The sequence below is a fragment of the Anolis sagrei genome, chromosome X (assembly GCF_037176765.1).
Source record: "Anolis sagrei isolate rAnoSag1 chromosome X, rAnoSag1.mat, whole genome shotgun sequence".
NCBI classification, from domain to species: domain Eukaryota; kingdom Metazoa; phylum Chordata; class Lepidosauria; order Squamata; family Dactyloidae; genus Anolis; species Anolis sagrei.
The window spans coordinates 51,021,294-51,048,565 of record NC_090034.1 but is presented as its reverse complement, the minus strand read 5'-3'; the positions used below and the strand labels follow the sequence as shown (position 1 = coordinate 51,048,565).

The following is a 27,272-nucleotide window of genomic DNA, read 5'->3' as shown; positions in this document are numbered from 1 at the left end:
TTTTTTCCTCTATCAACGTCATCCTGAAAATATTCATATCCAATAGGGGACCCCCTTTCGTAACGAAGGCCGAGACACATTGTGATATAATGGTTTCAATGCAGGACTTATGGGGTTAGAGTTTAACTCCAATCCATGGTTTGCTCAAAAGTGGGCTCAGCATTCCTTTAAGGCTAAGAGAGTGGAACTTGCACAGGATCACCCAATAGGTTTCCACGGTATGTTCGAATTCCAAACTCTCATAGTCCAAACATGAGTGTATATGGGACGATCAGAACTTGTTCTCACCTAGGTCCTCAAAGTTCAGCCTCCGGTTGGAACATTTCATAATAACAATATAAAAAGGAGGAAGAAAACGGACAGAGGAAGGGTTTGGACCACAATTCGATTGTTTCATAACATTTTTCTTTCACCACGTTGGACACATTATTCAACCTCAAAGGTTATGCCTTATGACATTGGTTGGCACAACGCACATAAGGAAATACTTCATTGTATAAGTTACTAATGGATCCGGTGGATAAGGATGCTCCCGGGTTTACATGGTATTACAAGGGGATTACACATATCTACGCTAGGGATCATCTAATGATGTCACAATGATGTACGGCGGGTAGAGTAAGCATCACCCAAATGCACAGGGAATGGCCAGGGGGGCATACAAACACACCAAAAGAATAGTGAAAGCATCATACAACTCCATAGAAGAGAGTCAAAGCATCATACAAATCCAGAGGAAAGAGTCAAAGCCTCAGACAAATCCAGATAAAAGGGTCAAGCATCATGCAAATCCAGGGGAAAGGGTCAAGCATTATGCAACTCCAGAGAAAAGAGTAAAAGCCTCATAAGAATCCGGAAAAAGAGTCATAGCCTCATGCAAATCCAGAGGAAAGAGTCAAAGCATCATGCAAGTCCAGAGAAAAGGGTCAAGCATTATGCAAATCCAGAAGAAAGAGTGAAAGCATCATGCAAATCCAAAGGAAAGTGTCAAAGCCTCATACAAACGCAGAGAAAAGGGTCAAGCATTATGCAAATCCAGATGAAAGAGTGAAAGCATGATACAAATCCAGAGAAAAGAGTCAAAGCATCATACAAACCCAGAGAAAAGGGTCAAGCATTATGCAAATCCAGATGAAAGAGTCAACGCATCATACAAATCCAGAAAAAAAGGAGTCATAGCCTCATGCAAATAGAGGGGAAAGAGTCAAAGCATCATGCAAGTCTAGAGGAAAGAGTCAAATCCTCACACAAATCCAGAGAAAAGATTCATACCCTCATACAAATCCAGAGGAAAGAGTCAAGGCATCATACAAACCCAGAGAAAAGGGTGAAGCATTATGCAAATCCAGATGAAAGAGTCAACACATCATACAAATCCAGAAAAAAGGAGTCATAGCCTCATGCAAATCCAGAGGAAAGAGTCAACCCATCATACAAATCCAGAGAAAAGGGTAGAGCATTATGCAAATCCAGAGTCAACATATCATGCAAATCCAGAAGAGTCAAAGCATCATGCAAATCCAGATGAAAGAGTCAAAGCCTCATACAAATCCAGAAAAAGGAGTCATAGCCTCATGCAAATCCAGATTAAAGAGTCATAGCCTCATACAAATCCAGAGGAAAGAGTCAAAGTCTCATACAAACCCAGAGAAAAGGGTCAAGCATTATGCAAATCCAGATGAGAGTCAAAGCATCATACAAATCCAGAAAAAAGGAGTCATAGCCTCATGCAAATCCAGAGGAGAGTCAAAGCCTCATACAAACCCAGAGAAAAGGGTCAAGCATCATGCAAGTCTAGAGGAAAGAGTCAAATCCTCATACAAACCCAGAGAAAAGGGTCAAGCATTATGCAAATCCAGATGAAAGAGTCAACACATCATACAAATCCAGAAAGAAGATTCATAGCCTCATACAAATCCAGAGGAAAGAGTCAAAGCATCATGCAAATCCAGAAAAAGAGTCATAGCTTCATACAAATCAAAGGAAAGAGTCAAAGCATCATGCAAGTCCAGAGGAAAGGGTCAAGCATTATGCAAATCCAGAAGAAAGAGTGAAAGCATCATACAAATCCAGAGGAAAGAGTCAACACATCATGCAAATCCAGAAGAAAGAGTCAAAGCATCATGGCAAATCCTGAGAGCAATCACTTGTTTTCCAGGTAAATGAAATCATAGATATGGGTTCCACAGATAAAAGGGTCTGACTGTATTATGCAAGCATGGCGTAGTGGTTGGAGCATTGGATTATGACTTCTGAGACCAGGGCTTGAATAAGGGAGTCTCCCTTCCTTTGTTTCCCTTTTAAGCAGGAAATGGGTCCTCTCAGAACATTACCCTTCTGCTTTGATTATATGCTGCCTCCTAGTGGAGCCATTTTGGAAATGCAACCTGGAGTGCACCAGTCAACGGTCCCAAAACCTTATTTAATATTCAGCAGCATCAAGGCTCCTAACATCACAATAAGGCATTTTCCTAAGCCAACTTTGGCATCCAATGAAAATCAAGGGCAACTTTCCTCCACATGAAATCATTTCGACAGACCGGATGACTAAAGAATGAGTTCCCCATTTCAAACCAGATTCAGCTGCAAATGTGCTATTTTTGGATCTTACCATGACTGCTAGTGGTTGATGCACTTCTGAGAGGAGAGGACGGCATCAGTGATGACATCACAACAGGCACATCGGTTCTCACTTTCCCATTTTCACCTCCTTGCTGGCCCGCTGTGACTGGATGAATGACTTCTCCTAATAAAATGACAAGGGAGCAAAGGGACTTCTATTACCAAAACGTTGCCAAGAATTATTAATACTCCCCCAATTTTGTAGCAATCCAATCACAACATTACCTGTGTCATCCACTAAAGTAGTGGGTATCACTGATGATCTCAAGAGCAATGTAGTAGACTTCTTTGGGCTTTCCGTAGGAGAAGATCTGGATGTCTCTGTGAAACTTGGAACCACCATGCTAACGCTAGAGAATATATCCACCTTAGGTGAAGTTTCCTTAACAACAGGACTTGTGGTTGGAAAAGGGGTTTGGGACGAGATAGTTGTCTTTTCAATGGAAGACTCTGACGTCAAGTGGGAGGAAGGTGTTTCTGTGGAACTTCCCCAAGCAATGGTTGTTGGAGAAACGGTTTCCACACTAGTCCCTGCAGGTGGGAGATAGGCTGGAGCAGATGTGGGTTCTGCGGTAGATGGAGGATGGGACAATATGGTTGTCTCTGGAGCAGATGTGGGTCCTGCGGTAGATGGAGGATGGGACAATATGGTTGACTCTGGAGCAGATGTGGGTCCTGCGGTAGATGGAGGATGGGACAATATGGTTGTCTCTGGAGCAGATGTGGGTTCTGCGGTAGATGGAGGATGAGACAATATGGTTGACTCTGGAGCAGATGTGTGTTCTGTGGTAGATGGAGGATGGGACGAGACGGTTGTCTCTGGAGCAGATGTGTATTCTGTAGTAGATGGAGAATGGGACAATATGGTTGTCTCTGGAGGAGATGTAGATTCTTTTGGAGCTGGAGAATGGGACAAGATGGTTGTCTCTGGTGCAGATGCGGGTTCTGCGGTAGATGGAGGATGGGACAATATGGCTGTCTCTGGAGCTGTTGTGGATTCTGCGGTAGATGGAGAATGGGAAGAGATGGTTGTCTCTGGTGCAGATGTAGGTTCTGTGGTAGATGAAGTATGGGACAAGATTGTAGTCTCAAGAGCGGATGTAGATTCTTTCGTAGATGGAGAAAGGGACAATATGGTTGTCTCTGGGGCAGATGTGGGTTCAGCGGTAGATGGAGGATGGGACAATATGGCTGTCTCTGAAGGAGATGTAGATACTTTCATAGATGGAGAATGGAACAAGATGGTTGTCTCTGGAACAGATGTAGGTTCTGTGGTAGATGAAGTATGGGACAAGATTGTAGCCTCAAGAGCGGATGTAGATTCTTTGGTAGTATGGGACAATATGGTTGACTCTGGAGCAGATGTGTGTTCTGTGGTAGATGGAGAATGGAACAATATGGTTGTCTCTGGAGCAGTTGTGAATTCTGAGATAGATGGAGTATGGGACAATATGGTTGACTCTGGAGCAGATGTTGTTTCTGTGGTCGATGGAGTAGGGGACAAGATGGTTGTCTCTGGCAGAGATGTAGGTTCTGTGGTAGATAGAGAATGGGACAATGTGGTTGTCTCTGGAGGAGATGTAGATTCTTTCGTAGATGGAGAATGGGACAAGATGGTTGTCTCTGGAGCAGATGTGGTTTCTGTGGTAGATGGAGAATGGGACAATATGGTTGTCTCTGGAGGAGATGTATATTCTTTCGTAGATGGAGAATGGGACAAGATGGTTGTCTCTAGAGCAGATGTGGGTTCTGTAGTAGATGGAGAATGGGACAAGATGGTTGCCCCTGGAGCAGATGTGGTTTCTGTAGTTGATGGATTATGGGACAAGATGGTTGTCTCTAGAGCAGATGTGTATTCTGTGGTAGATGAAGAATGGGACAAGATGGTTGTCTCTGGAGGAAATGTGGGTTTTGTGGTAGATGGAGAATGGAACAATATGCTTGTCTCTGGAGGAGATGTAGATTCTTTCGTAGATGGAGAATGGGACAAGATGGTTGTCTCTGGAGGAGATGTGGGTTCTGTAGTAGATAGAGAATGGGACAAGATGGTTGTCTCTGGAGCAGATGTGGTTTCTGTAGTTGATAGATTATGGGACAAGATGGTTGTCTCTAGAGCAGGTGTGTATTCTGTGGTAGATGGAGAATGGGACAATATGGTTGTCTCTGGGGGAGATGAAGATTCTTTCGTAAATGGAGAATGGGACAATATGGTTGTCTCTGGAGCTGTTGTGGATTCTGCCATAGATGGAGAATAGGAAGAGACGGTTGTCTCTGGAGCAGATGTGGATTCTGAGGGAGATGGAGTATGGGACAATATGGTTGACTCTGGAGCATATGTGTGTTCTGTGATAGATGGGGGATGGGACAATATGGCTGTCTCTGAAGGAGATGTAGATTCTTTTGTAGATGGAGAATGGGACAAGATGGTTGTCTCTGGAGCAGATGTAGGTTCTGTGGTAGATGAAGTATGGGACAAGATTGTAGCCTCAAGAGCGGATGTAGATTCTTTGGTACTATGGGACAATATGGTTGACTCTGGAGCAGATGTGTGTTCTGTGGTAGATGGAGAATGGAACAATGTGGTTGTCTCTGGAAGAGATGTAGATTCTTTCGTAGATGGAGAATGGGACAAGATGGTTGTCTCTGGAGGAGATGTGGGTTCTGTAGTAGATGGAGAATGGGACAAGATGGTTGCCCCTGGAGCAGATGTGGTTTCTGTGGTAGATGAAGAATGGGACAAGATGGTTGTCTCTGGAGGAGATGTGGGTTTTGTGGTAGATGGAGAATGGGACAATATGGTTGTCTCTGGGGGAGATGAAGATTCTTTCGTAAATGGAGAATGGGACAAGATGGTTGTCTCTGGAGCTGTTGTGGATTCTTTCGTAGATGGAGAATGGGACAAGATGGTTGTCTCTGGAGCAGATGTGGGTTCTGTGGTAGATGGAGAATGGGACAAGATGGTTGTCTCTGGAGGAGATGTGGGTTCTGTAGTAGATGGAGAATGGGACAAGATGGTTGTCTCTGGAGCATATGTAGGTTCTGTGGTAGATGAAGTATGGGACAAGATTGTAGCCTCAAGAGCGGATGTAGATTCTTTGGTAGTATGGGACAATATGGTTGACTCTGGAGCAGATGTGTGTTCTGTGGTAGATGGAGGATGGGACAAAATGGTTGTCTCTGGAGGCGATGTAGATTCTTTCGTAGATGGAGAATGGGACAAGATGGTTGTCTCTGGAGGAGATGTGGGTTCTGTGGTAGATGAAGTATGGGATAAGATTGTAGTCTCAAGAGCGGATGTAAATTCTTTCGTAGATGGAGAATGGGACAAGATGGTTGTCTCTAGAGCAGATGTGTATTCTGTGGTAGATGGAGAATGGGACAAGATGGTGGTCTCTGGAGCAGATGTGTATTCTGTGGTCGATGGGGAATGGGACAATATGGTTGTCTCTGGAGCAGATGTGGGTTCTGTGGTAGATGGAGAATGGGACAATATGGTTAACTCTGGAGCAGATGTAAATGCTTCTGCAGATGGAGAATGGGACAAGATGGTTGTCTCTCGAGCAGATGTGGTTTCTGTGGTCGATGGAGTATGGGACAAGATTGTTGTCTCAGGAGCAGATGTCAATTTTTTGGTAGATGGAGAATGGGACAATATGGTTGTCTCTGGAGCTGTTGTGCGTCTTGTCGTAGATGGAGCACGGGACAAGATAGTTGCTTCTGGAGCAGTTGTGAGTTCTGTGGTAGATGGAGAAATGAAAATAAATGAAAATCCAATGAAAACCAAGGGCACCTTTCCTCCACATGAAATCATTTCGACGGATCAGATGACTAAAGAATGAGTTCCCCATTTCAAACCAGATTCAGCTGCAAATGTGCTATTTTTGGATAACTTACCATGACTGCTAGTGGTTGATGCACTTCTGAGAGGAGAGGACGGCATCAGTGATGACATCACAACAGGCACATCGGTCCTCACTTTCCCATTTTCACCTCCTTGCTGGCCCGCTGTGACTGGATGAATGACTTCTCCTAATAAAATGACAAGGGAGCAAAGGGACTTCTATTACCAAAACATTGCCAAGAATTATTAATACTCCCCCAATTTTGTAGCAATCCAATCACAACATTACCTGTGTCATCCACTAAAGTAGTGGGTATCACTGATGATCTCAAGAGCAATGTAGTAGACTTCTTTGGGCTTTCCGTAGGAGAAGATCTGGATGTCTCTGTGAAACTTGGAACCACCATGCTAACGCTAGAGAATATATCCACCTTAGGTGAAGTTTCCTTAACAACAGGACTTGTGGTTGGAAAAGGGGTTTGGGACGAGATAGTTGTCTTTTCAATGGAAGACTCTGACGTCAAGTGGGAGGAAGGTGTTTCTGTGGAACTTCCCCAAGCAATGGTTGTTGGAGAAACGGTTTCCACACTAGTCCCTGCAGGTGGGAGATAGGCTGGAGCAGATGTGGGTTCTGCGGTAGATGGAGGATGGGACAATATGGTTGTCTCTGGAGCAGATGTGGGTCCTGCGGTAGATGGAGGATGGGACAATATGGTTGACTCTGGAGCAGATGTGGTTTTTGTGGTCGATGGAGTTGGGGACGAGATGGTTGTCTCTGGAGCAGATGTGGTCTCTGTGGTCGATGGAGTTGGGGACAAGATGGTTGTCTCTGGAGATGTGGTTTCTGTGGTCGATGGATTATGGGACAAGATGGTTGTCTCTGTAGCAGATGTGGTTTCTGTGGTCGATGGAGTAGGGGACAAGATGGTTGTCTCTGGAGCAGATATGGTTTCTTTGGTAGATGGAGAATGGGACAAGATGGTTGTCTCTGGAGCAGATGTGGTTTTTGTGGTCGATGGAGTTGGGGACGAGATGATTGTCTCTGGAGCAGATGTGGTCTCTGTGGTCGATGGAGTTGGGGACAAGATGGTTGTCTCTGGAGCAGATGTGGTTTCTGTGGTCGATGGATTATGGGACAAGATGGTTGTCTCTGGAGCAGATGTGGTTTCTGTGGTCGATGGAGTAGGGGACAAGATGGTTGTCTCTGGAGCAGATGTGGTTTCTGTGGTAGATGGAGAATGGGACAAGATAGTTGTCTCTGGAGCAGATGTCGTTTCTGTGGTCGATGGAGTATGGGACAAGATAGTTGTCTCTGGAGCAGATATGGTTTCTGTGGTCGATGGAGTAGGGGACAAGATGGTTGTCTCTGGAGCAGATGTGGTTTCTCTGGTCGATGGAGTTGGGGACAAGATGGTTGTCTCTGGAGATGTAGATTCTTTGGTAGATGGAGAATGGGACAAGATGGTTGTCTCTGTAGCAGATGTGGTTTCTGTGGTCGATGGAGTAGGGGACAAGATGGTTGTCTCTGGAGCAGATGTGGTCTCTGTGGTCGATGGAGTTGGGGACAAGATGGTTGTCTCTGGAGATGTGGTTTCTGCGGTCGATGGATTATGGGACAAGATGGTTGTCTCTGTAGCAGATGTGGTTTCTGTGGTCGATGGAGTAGGGGACAAGATGGTTGTCTCTGGAGCAGATATGGTTTCTTTGGTAGATGGAGAATGGGACAAGATGGTTGTCTCTGGAGCAGATGTGGTTTTTGTGGTCGATGAAGTTGGGGACGAGATGGTTGTCTCTGGAGCAGATGTGGTTTCTGTGGTCGATGGAGTATGGGACAAGATGGTTGTCTCTGGAGCAGATGTGGTTTCTGTGGTCGATGGAGTAGGGGACAAGAGGTTTGTCTCTGGAGCAGATGTGGTTTCTGTGGTCGATGGAGTTGGGGACAAGATGGTTGTCTCTGGAGAAGATGTAGATTCTGTGGTAGATGGAGTACGGGACAAGATAGTTGTCTCTGGAGCAGATGTGGTTTCTGTGGTCGATGGAGTATGGGACAAGATAGTTGTCTCTGGAGCAGATGTGGTTTCTGTGGTCGATGGAGTATGGGACAAGATAGTTGTCTCTGGAGCAGATGTGGTTTCTGTGGTTGATGGAGTAGGGGACAAGATGGTTGTCTCTGGAGCAGATGTGGTTTCTGTGGTCGATGGAGTTGGGGACAAGATGGTTGTCTCTGGAGAAGATGTAGATTCTGTGGTAGATGGAGTACGGGACAAGATAGTTGTCTCTGGAGCAGATGTGGTTTCTGTGGTCGATGGAGTAGGGGAGAAGATGGTTGTCTCTGGAGCAGATGTGGTTTCTGTGGTCGATGGAGTAGGGGACAAGAGGGTTGTCTCTGGAGCAGATGTGGTTTCTGTGGTCGATGGAGTTCGGGACAAGATGGTTGTCTCTGGAGAAGATGTAGATTCTGTGGTAGATGGAGAATGGGACAAGATGTTTGTCTCTGGAGCAGATGTAGATTCTGTGGTAGATGGAGTACGGGACAAGATAGTTGTCTCTGGAGCAGATGTGGTTTCTGTGGTCGATGGAGTAGGGGAGAAGATGGTTGTCTCTGTAGCAGATGTGGTTTCTGTGGTCGATGGAGTAGGGGACAAGATGGTTGTCCCTGGAGCAGATGTGGTCTCTGTGGTCGATGGAGTTGGGGACAAGATGGTTGTCTCTGGAGATGTGGTTTCTGTGGTCGATGGATTATGGGACAAGATGGTTGTCTCTGGAACAGATGTGGTTTCTGTGCTCGATGGAGTAGGGGACAAGATGGTTGTCTCTGTAGCAGATGTGGTCTCTGTGGTCGATGGAGTTGGGGACAAGATGGTTGTCTCTGGAGCAGATGTTGTTTCTGTGGTCGATGGAGTAGGGGACAAGATGGTTGTCTCTGGAGCAGATGTGGTTTCTGTGGTAGATGGAGAATGGGACAAGATAGTTGTCTCTGGAGCAGATGTCGTTTCTGTGGTCGATGGAGTATGGGACAAGATAGTTCTCTCTGGAGCAGATGTGGTTTCTGTGGTCGATGGAGTAGGGGACAAGATGGTTGTCTCTGGAGCAGATGTGGTTTCTGTGGTCGATGGAGTTGGGGACAAGATAGTTGTCTCTGGAGCAGATGTGGTTTCTGTGGTAGATGGAGAATGGGATAATATGGTTGTCTCTGGAACAGATGTGGTTTCTGTGGTCGATGGAGTAGGGGACAAGATGGTTGTCTCTGTAGCAGATGTGGTCTCTGTGGTCGATGGAGTTGGGGACAAGATGGTTGTCTCTGGAGATGTAGATTCTTTGGTAGATGGAGAATGGGACAAGATGGTTCTCTCTGGAGCAGATGTGGTTTCTGTGGTCGATGGAGAATGGGACAAGATAGTTGTCTCTGGAGCAGATGTGGTTTCTGTGGTCGATGGAGTATGGGACAAGATAGTTGTCTCTGGAGCAGATGTCGTTTCTGTGGTCGATGGAGTATGGGACAAGATAGTTGTCTCTGGAGCAGATGTGGTTTCTGTGGTTGATGGAGTAGGGGACAAGATGGTTGTCTCTGGAGCAGATGTGGTTTCTGTGGTCGATGGAGTTGGGGACAAGATGGTTGTCTCTGGAGAAGATGTAGATTCTGTGGTAGATGGAGTACGGGACAAGATAGTTGTCTCTGGAGCAGATATGGTTTCTGTGGTCGATGGAGTAGGGGAGAAGATGGTTGTCTCTGTAGCAGATGTGGTTTCTGTGGTCGATGGAGTAGGGGACAAGAGGGTTGTCTCTGGAGCAGATGTGGTTTCTGTGGTCGATGGAGTTCGGGACAAGATGGTTGTCTCTGGAGAAGATGTAGATTCTGTGGTAGATGGAGAATGGGACAAGATGTTTGTCTCTGGAGCAGATGTAGATTCTGTGGTAGATGGAGTACGGGACAAGATAGTTGTCTCTGGAGCAGATGTGGTTTCTGTAGTCGATGGAGTAGGGGAGAAGATGGTTGTCTCTGTAGCAGATGTGGTTTCTGTGGTCGATGGAGTAGGGGACAAGATGGTTGTCCCTGGAGCAGATGTGGTCTCTGTGGTCGATGGAGTTGGGGACAAGATGGTTGTCTCTGGAGATGTGGTTTCTGTGGTCGATGGATTATGGGACAAGATGGTTGTCTCTGGAACAGATGTGGTTTCTGTGGTCGATGGAGTAGGGGACAAGATGGTTGTCTCTGTAGCAGATGTGGTCTCTGTGGTCGATGGAGTTGGGGACAAGATGGTTGTCTCTGGAGCAGATGTTGTTTCTGTGGTCGATGGAGTAGGGGACAAGATGGTTGTCTCTGGAGCAGATGTGGTTTCTCTGGTAGATGGAGAATGGGACAAGATAGTTGTCTCTGGAGCAGATGTCGTTTCTGTGGTCGATGGAGTATGGGACAAGATAGTTCTCTCTGGAGCAGATGTGGTTTCTGTGGTCGATGGAGTAGGGGACAAGATGGTTGTCTCTGGAGCAGATGTGGTTTCTGTGGTCGATGGAGTTGGGGACAAGATAGTTGTCTCTGGAGCAGATGTGGTTTCTGTGGTAGATGGAGAATGGGATAATATGGTTGTCTCTGGAACAGATGTGGTTTCTGTGGTCGATGGAGTAGGGGACAAGATGGTTGTCTCTGTAGCAGATGTGGTCTCTGTGGTCGATGGAGTTGGGGACAAGATGGTTGTCTCTGGAGATGTAGATTCTTTGGTAGATGGAGAATGGGACAAGATGGTTGTCTCTGGAGCAGATGTGGTTTCTGTGGTCGATGGAGAATGGGACAAGATAGTTGTCTCTGGAGCAGATGTGGTTTCTGTGGTCGATGGAGTATGGGACAAGATAGTTGTCTCTGGAGCAGATGTCGTTTCTGTGGTCGATGGAGTATGGGAGAAGATAGTTGTCTCTGGAGCAGATGTGGTTTCTGTGGTTGATGGAGTAGGGGACAAGATGGTTGTCTCTGGAGCAGATGTGGTTTCTGTGGTCGATGGAGTTGGGGACAAGATGGTTGTCTCTGGAGAAGATGTAGATTCTGTGGTAGATGGAGTACGGGACAAGATAGTTGTCTCTGGAGCAGATGTGGTTTCTGTGGTCGATGGAGTAGGGGAGAAGATGGTTGTCTCTGTAGCAGATGTGGTTTCTGTGGTCGATGGAGTAGGGGACAAGAGGGTTGTCTCTGGAGCAGATGTGGTTTCTGTGGTCGATGGAGTTCGGGACAAGATGGTTGTCTCTGGAGAAGATGTAGATTCTGTGGTAGATGGAGAATGGGACAAGATGTTTGTCTCTGGAGCAGATGTAGATTCTGTGGTAGATGGAGTACGGGACAAGATAGTTGTCTCTGGAGCAGATGTGGTTTCTGTGGTCGATGGAGTAGGGGAGAAGATGGTTGTCTCTGTAGCAGATGTGGTTCCTGTGGTCGATGGAGTAGGGGACAAGAGGGTTGTCTCTGGAGCAGATGTGGTCTCTGTGGTCGATGGAGTTGGGGACAAGATGGTTGTCTCTGGAGATGTGGTTTCTGCGGTCGATGGATTATGGGACAAGATGGTTGTCTCTGTAGCAGATGTGGTTTCTGTGGTCGATGGAGTAGGGGACAAGAGGGTTGTCTCTGGAGCAGATATGGTTTCTTTGGTAGATGGAGAATGGGACAAGATGGTTGTCTCTGGAGCAGATGTGGTTTTTGTGGTCGATGAAGTTGGGGACGAGATGGTTGTCTCTGGAGCAGATGTGGTTTCTGTGGTCGATGGAGTATGGGACAAGATGGTTGTCTCTGGAGCAGATGTGGTTTCTGTGGTCGATGGAGTAGGGGACAAGAGGGTTGTCTCTGGAGCAGATGTGGTTTCTGTGGTCGATGGAGTTGGGGACAAGATGGTTGTCTCTGGAGAAGATGTAGATTCTGTGGTAGATGGAGTACGGGACAAGATAGTTGTCTCTGGAGCAGATGTGGTTTCTGTGGTCGATGGAGTAGGGGAGAAGATGGTTGTCTCTGGAGCAGATGTGGTTTCTGTGGTCGATGGAGTAGGGGACAAGATGGTTGTCTCTGGAGCAGATGTGGTCTCTGTGGTCGATGGAGTTGGGGACAAGATGGTTGTCTCTGGAGATGTGGTTTCTGTGGTCGATGGATTATGGGACAAGATGGTTGTCTCTGTAGCAGATGTGGTTTCTGTGGTCGATGGAGTAGGGGACAAGATGATTGTCTCTGGAGCAGATATGGTTTCTTTGGTAGATGGAGAATGGGACAAGATGGTTGTCTCTGGAGCAGATGTGGTTTTTGTGGTCGATGGAGTTGGGGACGAGATGGTTGTCTCTGGAGCAGATGTGGTTTCTGTGGTAGATGGAGTATGGGACAAGATGGTTGTCTCTGGAGCAGATGTGGTTTCTGTGGTCGATGGAGTATGGGACAAGATAGTTGTCTCTGGAGCAGATGTGGTTTCTGTGGTCAATGGAGTAGGGGACAAGATGGTTTTCTCTGTAGCAGATTTGTATTCTGTGGTAGATGGAGAATGGGATAATATGGTTGTCTCTGGAGCAGATGTGGTTTCTGTGGTCGATGGAGTAGGGGACAAGATGGTTGTCTCTGTAGCAGATGTGGTCTCTGTGGTCGATGGAGTTGGGGACAAGATGGTTGTCTCTGGAGCAGATGTGGTTTCTGTGGTCGATGGATTATGGGACAAGATGGTTGTCTCTGGAGCAGATGTGGTTTCTGTGGTCGATGGAGTAGGGGACAAGATGGTTGTCTCTGGAGCAGATGTGGTTTCTGTGGTAGATGGAGAATGGGACAAGATAGTTGTCTCTGGAGCAGATGTCGTTTCTGTGGTCGATGGAGTATGGGACAAGATAGTTGTCTCTGGAGCAGATGTGGTTTCTGTGGTCGATGGAGTAGGGGACAAGATGGTTGTCTCTGGAGCAGATGTGGTTTCTGTGGTCGATGGAGTTGGGGACAAGATGGTTGTCTCTGGAGAAGATGTAGATTCTGTGGTAGATGGAGTACGGGACAAGATAGTTGTCTCTGGAGCAGATGTGGTTTCTGTGGTAGATGGAGAATGGGATAATATGGTTTTCTCTGGAGCAGATGTGGTTTCTGTGGTCGATGGAGTAGGGGACAAGATGGTTGTCTCTGGAGCAGATGTGGTTTCTGTGGTCGATGGAATATGGGAGAAGATGGTTGTCTCTGGAGCAGATGTGGTTTCTGTGGTCGATGGAGTTGGGGACAAGATGGTTGTCTCTGGAGAAGATGTAGATTCTGTGGTAGATGGAGTACGGGACAAGATAGTTGTCTCTGGAGCAGATGTGGTTTCTGTGGTCGATGGAGTAGGGGAGAAGATGGTTGTCTCTGTAGCAGATGTGGTTTCTGTGGTCGATGGAGTAGGGGACAAGATGGTTGTCTCTGGAGCAGATGTGGTTTCTTTGGTAGATGGAGAATGGGACAAGATGGTTGTCTCTGGAGCAGATGTGGTTTCTGTGGTCGATGGAGTTGGGGACAAGATGGTTGTCCCTGGAGCAGATGTGGTTTCTGTGGTAGATGGAGAATGGGACAAGATGGTTGTCTCTGGAGCAGATGTGGTTTCTGTGGTCGATGGAGTATGGGACAAGATGGTTGTCTCTGGAGATGTGGTTTCTGTGGTCGATGGAGTAGGGGACAAGATGGTTTTCTCTGTAGCAGATTTGTATTCTGTGGTAGATGGAGAATGGGATAATATGGTTGTCTCTGGAACAGATGTGGTTTCTGTGGTCGATGGAGTAGGGGACAAGATGGTTGTCTCTGTAGCAGATGTGGTCTCTGTGGTCGATGGAGTTGGGGACAAGATGGTTGTCTCTGGAGATGTAGATTCTTTGGTAGATGGAGAATGGGACAAGATGGTTGTCTCTGGAGCAGATGTGGTTTCTGTGGTCGATGGAGTTGGGGACAAGATGGTTGTCTCTGGAGCAGATGTGGTTTCTGTGGTAGATGGAGAATGGGACAAGATGGTTGTCTCTGGAGCAGATGTGGTTTCTGTGGTCGATGGAGAATGGGACAAGATAGTTGTCTCTGGAGCAGATGTGGTTTCTGTGGTCGATGGAGAATGGGACAAGATAGTTGTCTCTGGAGCAGATGTCGTTTCTGTGGTCGATGGAGTATGGGACAAGATAGTTGTCTCTGGAGCAGATGTGGTTTCTGTGGTCGATGGAGAATGGGACAAGATAGTTGTCTCTGGAGCAGATGTGGTTTCTGTGGTCGATGGAGTATGGGAGAAGATGGTTGTCTCTGGAGCAGATGTGGTTTCTGTGGTCGATGGAGTTGGGGACAAGATGGTTGTCTCTGGAGAAGATGTAGATTCTGTGGTAGATGGAGTACGGGACAAGATAGTTGTCTCTGGAGCAGATGTGGTTTCTGTGGTCGATGGAGTAGGGGACAAGATGGTTGTCTCTGTAGCAGATGTGGTTTCTGTGGTCGATGGAGTAGGGGACAAGATGGTTGTCTCTGGAGCAGATGTGGTTTCTTTGGTAGATGGAGAATGGGACAAGATGGTTGTCTCTGGAGCAGATGTGGTTTCTGTGGTCGATGGAGTTGGGGACAAGATGGTTGTCTCTGGAGAAGATGTAGATTCTGTGGTAGATGGAGTACGGGACAAGATAGTTGTCTCTGGAGCAGATGTGGTTTCTGTGGTCGATGGAGTATGGGAGAAGATGGTTGTCTCTGTAGGAGATGTGGTTTCTGTGGTCGATGAAGTTGGGGACAAGATGGTTGTCTCTGGAGAAGATGTAGATTCTGTGGTAGATGGAGTACGGGACAAGATAGTTGTCTCTGGAGCAGATGTGGTTTCTGTGGTCGATGGAGTAGGGGAGAAGATGGTTGTCTCTGTAGCAGATGTGGTTTCTGTGGTCGATGGAGTAGGGGACAAGATGGTTGTCTCTGGAGCAGATGTGGTTTCTTTGGTAGATGGAGAATGGGACAAGATGGTTGTCTCTGGAGCAGATGTGGTTTCTGTGGTCGATGGAGTTGGGGACAAGATGGTTGTCTCTGGAGAAGATGTAGATTCTGTGGTAGATGGAGTACGGGACAAGATAGTTGTCTCTGGAGCAGATGTGGTTTCTGTGGTCGATGGAGTATGGGAGAAGATGGTTGTCTCTGTAGGAGATGTGGTTTCTGTGGTCGATGAAGTTGGGGACAAGATGGTTGTCTCTGGAGAAGATGTAGATTCTGTGGTAGATGGAGTACGGGACAAGATAGTTGTCTCTGGAGCAGATGTGGTTTCTGTGGTCGATGGAGTATGGGAGAAGATGGTTGTCTCCGGAGGAGATGTGGTTTCTGTGGTCGATGGAGTTGGGGACAAGATGGTTGTCTCTGGAGAAGATGTAAATTCTGTGGTAGATGGAGTACGGGACAAGATAGTTGTCTCTGGAGCAGATGTGGTTTCTGTTGTCGATGGAGTAGGGGAGAAGATGGTTGTCTCTGTAGCAGATGTGGTTTCTGTGGTAGATGGAGAATGGGACAAGATGGTTGTCTCTGGTGCAGATGTGGTTTCTTTGGTAGATGGAGTATGGGACAATATGGTTGTCTCTGGAGCAGATGTGGTTTCTGTGGTCGATGGATTATGGGACAAAATAGTTGTCTCTGGAGCAGATGTGGTTTCTGTGGTCGATGGAGTAGGGGACAAGATGGTTGTCTCTGTAGCAGATGTGGTTTCTGTGGTCGATGGAGTTGGGGACAAGATGGTTGTCTCTGGAGATGTAGATTCTTTCGTAGATGGAGAATGGGACAAGATGGTTGTGTTTGGAGCAGATGTGGTTTCTGTGGTCGATGGAGAATGGGACAAGATAGTTGTCTCTGGAGCAGATGTGGTTTCTGTGGTCGATGGAGTATGGGACAAGATAGTTGTCTCTGGAGTAGATATGGGGTTTGTGGTAGAGGGAGACTGGAACAAGGTGGTTGTCTCTGGAACAGATGTGGGTTCTCTGGTAGTTGGAGTATGGGACTGGATGGTTGTCTCTGGAGTAGATGTGGGTTCTGTGGTATGTGGAGTATAGAACAGGATGGTTGTTTTTTCTGTGGAGGGTTCTGGGGTCATTTGGGAGGTAAGTGTCCCTGTGGAACTTGTCCTTGCAATAGCTGATGGAGAAACTTTTCCCACTTCTGTTGAAGTCTCCCCCACCCTAGTCAATGTGGTTGGAAGTGAAGTGGTGGTCTCTGAAGCAGATGTGAGTTCCGTGGTAGACGGAGTATGGGTTACAATGGTTGTCTTTTCAGTAGAAACTTCTGAGGCCTGTTTGGAAGAAGGTGTCCCTGCAGAACTTGTCTTCGAAATAGCTATTGGAGAAACATCGACAATCGTCCTTGTTGTCTGCAGAGTAACATTTTCCTGGCTTGGTTTCACGCTTGTCAAATTTGTTGGATTCACTGGAAATATATATAGAGATATCAACATCTACTTTAATTCCCATGTTACCATCAAGGTCTTTACAGTTATATACAGGCATGCACAGGGATCAAATAGCTAGGTAAGCTTACTGACGCATGACGCTAAGAAACTAAAATGGTTTAGAAAAATCATGATTCTCATCTCCATCTCACCTTCACCTCTTCTGAAGAATACAAAGAAAACTATGATGTTAAAGAAGATGACAAAGAAGGAAATGGAGAAGATTAATTAAATGAAGTAGGAGAAAAACAAGAGGAAAAAGAAGACTACGAAGAAGAAGAGGAAAAATAAGATGTTGTAGAATACAAAGACTGAAATGAACAGATGGAAGAGGAAGATTAGTAAGAGGAACAGGAAGAAGAGTAATACAAAGAAGAAAAAGGAGAAGAATTTGAAGAATACAAAGAAAAAATGAAGCCAAAGAAGAAAATGAAGGAAAAGTTGTATATGAAGGAGAAGAAGTGGAAGAGAAGAGGAGGAAGAAGAAGACAACAAAGAAGAAGAGGACAAATGAGAAGACGGCGAATAAGAAGAATACAAAGACTAAGATGAACAAAAAGAGGAGGATTAGGAAGAGGTGCAAGCAGAAGAATACACAGAAGAAAAGGAAGCAGAAGAATCAGGAAAATACGAAGAAAAAAATGAAGCCAAAGAAGTTGACAAAGAATAAAACAAAGGAGAAGATGAATATGAAGAAGTATATGAAGGAGACGAACAAGGGGAAGAGAAGACGAAGAACGAGAAGATGACAAAGAAGCAGAAGAATACAAAGAGTAAGATAAACAAAAGGAGGAGGAGGATTACAAAGAGAAACGGGAAGAAGGATACAAAGAAGGAGGAGGAGGAGGAGGAAGAAGAAAGGCAGTTTGGGTGTTGATCCTGAGAGAAAAGCAGAGTATAAATAAATATAACAGTAGTAGTAATCAACATCATCTTGTGACCCAAGATATACTATAGTGTTATGATTCCACCAAAACTGCAAACATCTGCCTGCTATGGAATCCTGGGATTTATAGTTTGCAGTGGCAAAAATACACAAAAAATGGGTGATGGATCTCATATGGCCAAAGAATAGTCTTTTGAGAGAGATAAAGAAGGGTATAAATAATTGTAATAATAATATTAAGTAGTAATAATAATAATAATAATAATGAATAGTAGTAGTAATAATAATAAATAGTAATAATAATAAACAGTAAGGGCTGTGGGTGGCGCAATGGGTTAAACTCTAGCCTGAAGGTCAGCAGTTAGAAACCACAGGACGGGGTGAGCTCCCGCTGTTAGCCCTAGCTCCTGTCAACCTAGCAGTTCAAAAACATGCCAATGTGAGTAGATCAATAGGTACTGCTTCGGCGGGAAAAGGCAAAAGACGCTCCAAGCCATCATGCTGGCCACACAAACAGGAGGTGTCTACGAACAACGCAGGCTCCTCAGCTTGGAAATAGAGAAGGAGAACCACTCCCAGAGCTGGAGATGAGCACCGCCTTCAGAGCCTTTGCCTTTGTCTGTGTCTTTGTGTCACATTGATATTTCACTGTAACAAGGCATTGAATGTTTGCCTGTGTCTGCTTATATAGTGTAAACTGCTCTGAGTCCCCTTGGGGAGAAGGGCGGAATACAAATAAAGTGTTGTTATTATTACTATATTATTATTATTATTATTAATCTATGCATATAATTTTTTTTATTTCGCATCAAAAGCATTGCATAAAATTAGTATAAAACTGATAAAAATAGAAGGAACACAAGCAGCTAACGGGCAACAACAACTGCATTGTGTAGCCTCCAACAATTCTTCCTTTGTACATGAGGCAGGACATTGTGGACAAGCATACAGATGCGGAGTTGTAAAAGAGGAGTAATCTATATCTATCTATCTATATATATAATAAAAGTCAAAACTTGTATGCGGCGGATGTGTGGCGGTGTATGTGCCGGCTTTCTGATTGGCCAGCCTGAAAGTTCCAAGATTCTGACTGGCTGCTGCTGTGGTGCTATTTGCATATGGTCTCTGATTGGCCTGCTTCAACAGGAGCCCCTGGTGGAGAAAAGGGTTCATGACAGAAACGGGGACATGATGGAAGGAAATTTGCATATGGTCTCTGATTGGCCAGCCTCAATTCCAAGATTCCGAGATGACAAAGAGAGGAAAGGAAAAGGCCAGAGGGGGCTGGGTCAGAAAATTACCAATACAGACCACACTTGGCACACAGAGCACACAAAACCCACTCTACATCTTACTGCAGTTTGGAGGAGGATGAACCATGGATGATGGGACTTGCAGTACCATCAATCACATTCTGAGACCGCTGTTAACCTCATCCAATGACTGATCAGGACCAAACTTGGCACATAGACCTCTCATGACCCACTTTACGTCCTGGTGTGGTTTGGCTGGGGATGGACCATGGACGATGGGACTTGCAATACCTGCACTCCCTTCCTAAGACCATTACAACTGCCAACAATGATGGGTCAGGACCACAGTTTACACAGAGAGCCTGCATGACCCATTCTACATCCTGGTGCAGTTTGGAAGAATTTGTCAATGGATGATGGGACTTGCAGTCACTTCACTCACTTCCTGAGACCACTGAGACCCTCACCAATGACTGATCAAGACCAAACGTGGCACACAGAGTCCCCATGACCCACTCTACATTCTGGTGTACTTTCGAGGAGGACAGACCATGGATGATAGGACTTCAAGTACCTCCACTCCCTTCCCAAGATTGCTGCAACCCTCATCTAATGACCGATCAAGAAGAAACTTGGCACTCACAACCCCCATGACCCACCCTACATCCCGGTGCTGTTTGAAGGATGGACGATGGATGATGGGACTTGCAGTATCTTCACTGACTTCCTGAAACCATAGCGACACTCATCCAAAAACCAATAAAGACCAAACTTGCCACAGAGAGCCCCCATGGCCAACTGAACACTCTGGTGAGGTTTGGGGGAGTACAGACTATGGATGATGGGACTTCAAGTACCTCCACTCACTTCCCGAGACCTCTGCAACACTCATCTAATGACTGATCAAGACCAAACTTGGCACACAAAACCCCCATGACCCACTCTCTATCCTGGAGCAGTTTGGAGGAGGATGGACCACAGATAATGGGACACACAGTACCTACACTCCCTTCCCAAGACTGCTGCAACCCTCATTTAATGTCCGATCAAGACAAAACTTGGCACACAGAGCCCCCATGACCCACTCTACATCTTGATGCTGTTTGGAGGAGGGTTGACCATGGATTATGGGACTTGCAGTACCTTTACTCATTTACTGAAACCACTGCGACCCTAATCCAATGACTGATAAAGACCAAACTTAGCACACAGAGCCCCCATGGATGATGGGACTTCAAGTACCTTCACTCACTTCCTGAAAACAATGCCACCGTCATCCAATGACCAATAAAGACCAAACTTGGCATACAGAAGCGCCATTATCCACTTTCTCTAATAACCCGGGCAGCGCCGGGTCCCCAAGCTAGTGGAGTAATAAAAGTGAAAATACTTATGTGTGTATGTCGCTGGGGTGCCCACTTTCACAGACAGGCTCCTGCTTCCGCAAACAGCTATGATCCTCACCAAAGACCCTAACTCCAATGACATTGCAGGGTATAGTGTGCGCTGTGAACATGTACTACCCCTGCCAATGTTCTCCACAAACACCATCTGACTACCACCCAAGTGAAGGGGATAACATCCTCCAAATTTGACATGTTTCCTCCACTACAAACATCTCAATCTTTCTGACTCTCTCCATTGGTGTGAAATTTGCATGATGCCGCTCACTGCCTCTCCCATAACCCTTTCCTATACTTTTCTATGGCGCATAACAAACAGAGTCCAATTGATCAGCAGCTGAACATACTGGAGGTGTTTCGGGGCCTGACTGAACATGATGGAAGTTGTAGTTCACCCTGCATCAAGACAGAGCACTGTGACTCCCACCGACAATGGACCTTTATTTATAGGAGTTGTAGTTCACATCCAGAGATCACTGTGAGTCCAAAGAAAGATGGACCTGGACCAAACTTGCAATGCATACTCGATATGCCCAAATATGAATACTGGTGGCCAGGGCTTTAGCAGGGCCCAGGGCTTTAGCACAGCTGGTAAATCACCAGCAATGATAAGATCTGCCAACCCAAAGGGTGCAAGTTCAAAGCCCCGGGTCAGCATGAGCACCCAAATTTCAGCCCTGCTCACTGTTTACCTAAGTAGTTCAAAAACAGCTTATAGCTGTGATTAGAGAAATTAGGTACTGCTAATGTGGGGAAGGTATTTTATGACATCATAAAGAAAAAGATCAAAGGATGCCGGTGACCAAAAGGAAGGAGTAAGTCCTGATGGCTCTTCGTCATAGGGGATGGAGCAACTGCGCCCCCCTATGGCTAGCAACTTCTGAATGCGCCGGATGTTCAACTGGATGTCAACACAACACAATATACCTCCTTTCTGTTCTGTCTGTCCTTATCCCGTCCAAAAAAACGGCATTAAATGTTAAATTACTGACACAAAACCACAGTATGTCACAGCAAACGAGATCTATATGCTGGATTTCGTATCACAAAATCACAAGCAAACGAGATCTATATGCTGGATTTCGTATCACAAAATCACAAGTCAAACACTTCCCAAGCATCTAGGACTGTGTGATGTATTTTCGAATGATGCGCGCAGATCCAAGTAAGGTGGCCTTTTGCTGTTGACAGATCGTGATTTTGTCTATGTTTATTGTTTTTGTTGTTGTTGTTGTTACTATATAATATATAATATGGAGCCCCCCGTGGCGCAGTGGGTTAAACCCCTGTGCCGGCAGGACTGAAGACCGACAGGTCGCAGGTTCGAATCCGGGGAGAGGCCGATGAGCTCCCTCTATCAGCTCCAGCTCCTCATGCGGGGACATGAGAGAAGCCTCCCACAAGGATGATAAAAACATCAAATCATCCGGGCGTCCCCTGGACAATGTCCTTGCAGACGACCAATTCTCTCATACCAGAAGCGACTTGCAGTTTCTCAAGTCACTCGTGACATGATAAAAAATATTAATATTATTATTTGGGGGTGGGAAATGCCCTTGACATTTGGATGTTGTAGTTACTGGGATTTAAAATTCACCTGCATAGAGCACTTTGAATCCCACCAAAGATGGACCTGGACCTAACTTGGCACATAGAGCCCCCATGACTAGCAAAAAAAAATACTGGAGGTCCTTGGGGAAAATTCACCTTGATTTGGGGGAGTTTGTGGCGGAATGTAAAATAAACCATGTGTAGTTCACGTTGGATCAGCCCATACACACTGACTTGCCAGAGAAAGAAAAATATGCCATGTAGGTGAATAGTAAAGAACAACTAGTTTACTCTTCTCAATTCAGAACAACAGATGTACAATGTGATCAGTTGCATCAACTCACACAATGTCTTTTTACTGAGATTTAAAATGGTATTTCTTTGTCCATATAAAATCACAGAATCCTAGAGTTGGAAGAGACCTCATAGGCCATCCAGTCCAACCCCCTTCCAAGAAGCAGGAATATTGCATTCAAAGCATCCCTGACAGATGGCCATCCAGCCTCTGTTTAAAAGCTTCCAAAGAAGGAGCCTCCACCACACTCCGGGGCAGAGAGTTCCACTGCTGAACGGCTCTCACAGACAGGAAGTTCTTCCTCATGTTCAGATGGAATCTCCTTTCTTGTAGTTTGAAGCCATTGTTCCACGTCCTAGTCTCCAGGGAAGCAGAAAACAAGCTTGCTCCCTCCTCCCTGTGACTTCCTCTCACATATTTATACATGGCTATCATATCCCCTCTCAGCCTTCTCTTCTTCAGGCTAAACATGCCCAGAGACCTTTTTTCAGCAGCCAGGAAGCAAATTAGTCTGTCTCTCTCTGCTTCTCTATGAACACCTCCATATCTCGAGCCTGAACAAAAATGCAACAGTATCCAAAAGTTCCAGGCTCAACATCACCTTGTGCATTGCCCGAACAATCAGCTTCATGCATCTTATTTTATAGTTGACACACACACACTGATTCCTTGCATGCTCCAACAGAGTTGTAGTTCACCTACATCCAGTGATTACTGTGAACCCAAACAACAATGGATCTGGGCCAAACGTAGCACACATACCTGATAGGCCAAAATTTGATTCAGTGGGTTCACCTGGCATGATGTGAGTTGTAGTTCATCCACAACCTTGTGCATTTTGTACAATTAAAAAATTGACTTTTCAAATAACCCGGGCAACGCTGGGTATCAAAGCTAGTAATAACAATAACAATAAGAACAACAATAAGAACAACAAGAACAAAACCTATCTCTTCCAGGAAATCTCCCAGTGTGAGATATTTGCCCAATTTTCGCTGGGAGAATTCCCCCCGAACTCTTTCTGAACTTCTGGATGCCTTTCCCTTTGGTGTTGCCAAAAGAGGCTCGCTGGGCGACTTTCTCGCAGCTCGCACTGTTTGCACTGATCTCTCGCCCTTGCACTTAAATCAACAAGCTCTTCTTTATTTTTCGGAGATCTTGCGAGAAAGGAAGCCAAACTGTTGTGCAGACAGGAACGGTGACAAAAGACATGCTTGGCGAGTCAGAAAAGGGAAAGGACTGGCATAGAACGGAGGTCCTATTTTGTCCTGAACTACGCTCAAGATACAAAAAACCACAATATTGTGGGTTTTGAGGCTAGAAAGGTTTCTCATGTCAGGCTGTCAACTGTAATTGGTTTCTCAAACACATGTCCCCTGTGGCTTCGCTACCAGAAGAGTTGGCAGAAGATCACACGCAAAAAACGGGTTTTCAAATGACATAGTTCATGACATCTTGTTCATTTTTCCTCCAAATGCAGAGAAGTATGCGAAACATACATCGCCGGAGCACCACTCAAACCAATTGCATACCTTTTTAGTTCCTAGTCATAAAAGACCCCCATTGGGGATCTAAAACTCCCAGTTGAAACTATACAATCCAACTACAACTATCTAGTGGAGTTCAAGGGCTTCTATCAAGTTCGTTGGCAGAAGGTGTCAGATTTGATCTCCTTTCAGTCTTAAGGAGGGAAGTGGGATATTATTACTATTATTATTAGTAGTATTATTTTGTTGTAATTTTATATTATTATTATTCGTGGGATATTATTACTATACTACTACTTATTCTTATTATTTTATTAACTTAGTATTATTAATTGAATAATTTATATTATTTTCTTATTGTCATTATTAGTGTAATATTTTATATTATTATTTTATTGTTATTATTAATGTAATTTATTATTATTAGATTAATAAGTATTATTTTATTTATATTTATTCTTATATTAGGTAAAGGTAAAGGTTTTCCCCTGACATTAAGTCCAGTCGTGTCCGACTCTGGGGTGTGGTGCTCATATCCATTTCTAAGCCGAAAAGCCGGCATTGTCCATAGACACCTCCAAGGTCATGTGGCCAGCATGACTGCATGGAGCGCCATTACCTTCCCATCAGAGTGGTACCTATTGATCTACTCACATTTGCATGTTTTCGAACTGCTAGGTTGGCAGAAGCTGGGGCTGACAGTACAAGCTCACACCCCTCCCCGGATTCGAACCTGTGACCTTTCGGTCAACAAGCTCAGCAGCTCAGTGCTTTAACCTACTGCGCCACCGAGGGCTCCTATTATCATATTATTATATATTACACTAATAACAATAAAATAATAATAAAATATTCAATAATTAATACTTTTTTTTTTGTCGTGTCAGGAGTGATTCCAGGTGTGAGAGAATTGGCCGCCTGCAAGGACGTTGCCCAGGGGATGCCTGGATGATTTGATGTTTTTTTTCATCCTTGTGGGAGGCTTCTCTCATGTCCCCGCATGAGGAGCTGGAGCTGATAGAGGGAGCTCATCCACCTCTCCCCGGATTCGAACTTGCGACCTGTCAGTCTTCAGTCCTGCTGGCACAGGGGTTTAACCCACTGCGCCACCGGGGGCTCCATAATAATTAATACTAAATTAATAAAATAATAGTAATAAATACAAATAAAAAAACAATATTTATTAATCTAATAATAAAATTATTGTATTATTATATATTATTATTAGATTAATAAATATTGTTTTATTTGTATTTATTAATATCATTTTATTAATTTAGTATTAATTATTGAATATTTTATTATTATTTTATTGTTATTAGTGTAATTATTATTATTAGATTAATAAGTATTATTTTATTTGTATTTATTATTATTATTATTATTATTATTATTATTATTATTATTAGTCGTAGTAGTACTTCTTTCCCAAGGTCTTCAGCCTTCCAGGACAAAGCATCAACAAACTATAACTGCCAGGATTCCCTAACACTGAGCCATGGCAGTTTAAACTGCATTTATTTAAGTGTGTAAATTATAGGAAAGTATTTGACCAAAAAAAGTTGCTTCTGTCAGTCGGAGCTGGCAATGCTAAATGAAATAAAACCAGAAGCTCAGGAAATAAAGATATCTTCCTATGTTTCTGTGATAAGTGAAAAGTGGAGGAAAAATGAAAGCCGGGATAGAAGGAGGAGGAAGAGAAGGAGGTGGTGGTGGAGGAGAAGATGATAGTTCTTCAAGCCTTTAATAGCTTGAGGTTTCAATTCGGAAAGGAGTGAAGAGATCTAAGGGAGATTCATTGCAAAAAAAAAAAAAAAAGCCTTACAACAGAGAACTGGTGTCATAGTCATTTGTAAATATCCTTATAGAACAGTGGTTCTTAACCTTTGGTCCGTGGACCACCAGTGGTCCGCAAGAATGAAAATATAGTCCGTGGCCTCACCATCGAAACCACACGGCAACAAGAGCGACTGGTCTCACAAAACTCTCTTCTAGTGCCAAGGAACAGGGATGTCGAGAGGGAAGTGTCGCACTACCCACAAAAGATTCCTACTACCACATGAGCTCTAGATTATTAAATATGGTTTTCTGTGGTCTATCCAATTCAATTTTCTGAATCAGCACCACAAATAACCAAAACTAATCTAAAGTTGACCAAAAACTGATTCATAACCCTTTTTGGTACTAATGTTGGAGAGTAGTCCCTGGTCAAAGTGGTCCCTAGTCAAGTGGTTCTTGGTCAAAAAAGGTTGGGAACCACTGTTATGGAAGATGGAGAGAGCTTGTTCTCTGGTGCTCCAGAGATTATTATAGATCTATTTACACTGTAGAATTAATGCGGTTTCACCCTACTTTAATTGACATGACTCCATGCTATAGGATCATGGTCACTTCATGTTTCAATATGTGTATTTTACAGAGTGTTTTTAAACAATTGTGTGTTTTGATTATGTGTTTGAGCAGTGTTGTAACCCCCCTCGAACCGTGAAGAGAAGCGGGTAAGAAATAAAATTACAATAATAATAATAATAATAATAATAATAATAAATTAATATTTATTAATAATAATATTTGCAAAAGTTTTTATCCCTCTCTCTCAAATGGTACATTGTTGTTGTTGTTGCTGTTGTTGTTATAGAGAGCATTGGCATCTCACTAAACGACAACTCCTAGGAACTCATAGCCAACAATATATTACGGCCAAACGAATCCCAAAGTTCTGGCAATTTCACCTAGGGCTCTTGATCGGTCATCATAGCCAACAATATATTACGGCTGAACAAATCCCGAAGTTCCAGAATTTTGTCTAGGGCTCTTGATCGGTCATTATAACCAACAATATCATATGGCCAAACAAATCCTGAATTTCTGGCAATTTCGTATAGGGCACTTGATTGCTCATTATAGCCAACAATATAGTTAGCTGAGTACTAACTTGGAGGTCGAAAAAATCCCTACCTGAAGTCCATAAGTGGGAATATAGGATCAGGATGATGAACACGTTCCAAAGTCCGTAGTGGTGCTTTCGGTCCATCTTTGGTCCCGCATGGGGTCCCTCTCGGCTCTTTCCGCACCCTTCGAAAGTCGTCTTTCTGTCAGCTCTGGTGCCAAGTGGCAAAAGCCGGGGAAGTTTGAAGCCATGAGCTTAAGAAGTCGACACACCCAGAGCAAGAAGCATCAATCAATCTCCCGACCCAACCCTCACCTGGAAAGGGGAGAGAGAAAAAAGGCATGATTTCATAACATCACAAAGAAAAAGAAGAGAGGGAAAGGGAGCTCGAGCGTGGCTCTGACAGCACCTGCTTTTGCCAAGGGTCAGCCCTGGTTAATGGAGAGGAAATGAGGAGGAAGAGGAGGACGAAAGCACCAAAAAACCCAGCGTTGTGTCAAAATCATGAGGGACACATCTACGCTGCAACTTGAACAGCCACGGCTCAATGAAACAAAATCCCTAGGATTAATAGTTCCCCAAGTCTCTGGCCTTCTCTGGCACATAGGATCCCACAGCATTGAGCATTGGAAGTCCGAGCG

The 27,272-nt window shown here is 44.8% G+C and overlaps 1 protein-coding gene across 1 annotated transcript in view; it reads right to left on the bottom strand.

Annotated features, from left to right (window-relative positions):
* Window positions 1–3,844, bottom strand: part of LOC132781484 (mucin-16-like) — a 50,596-nt gene extending 46,752 nt beyond the window's left edge. The window contains exon 1 of the mRNA XM_067460732.1: window positions 3,483–3,844. Coding sequence (XP_067316833.1) covers window positions 3,483–3,844 — 362 coding nt within the window. The remainder of the gene's footprint in view (window positions 1–3,482) is intronic.
* Window positions 3,845–27,272: the final 23,428 nt, after the last annotated feature.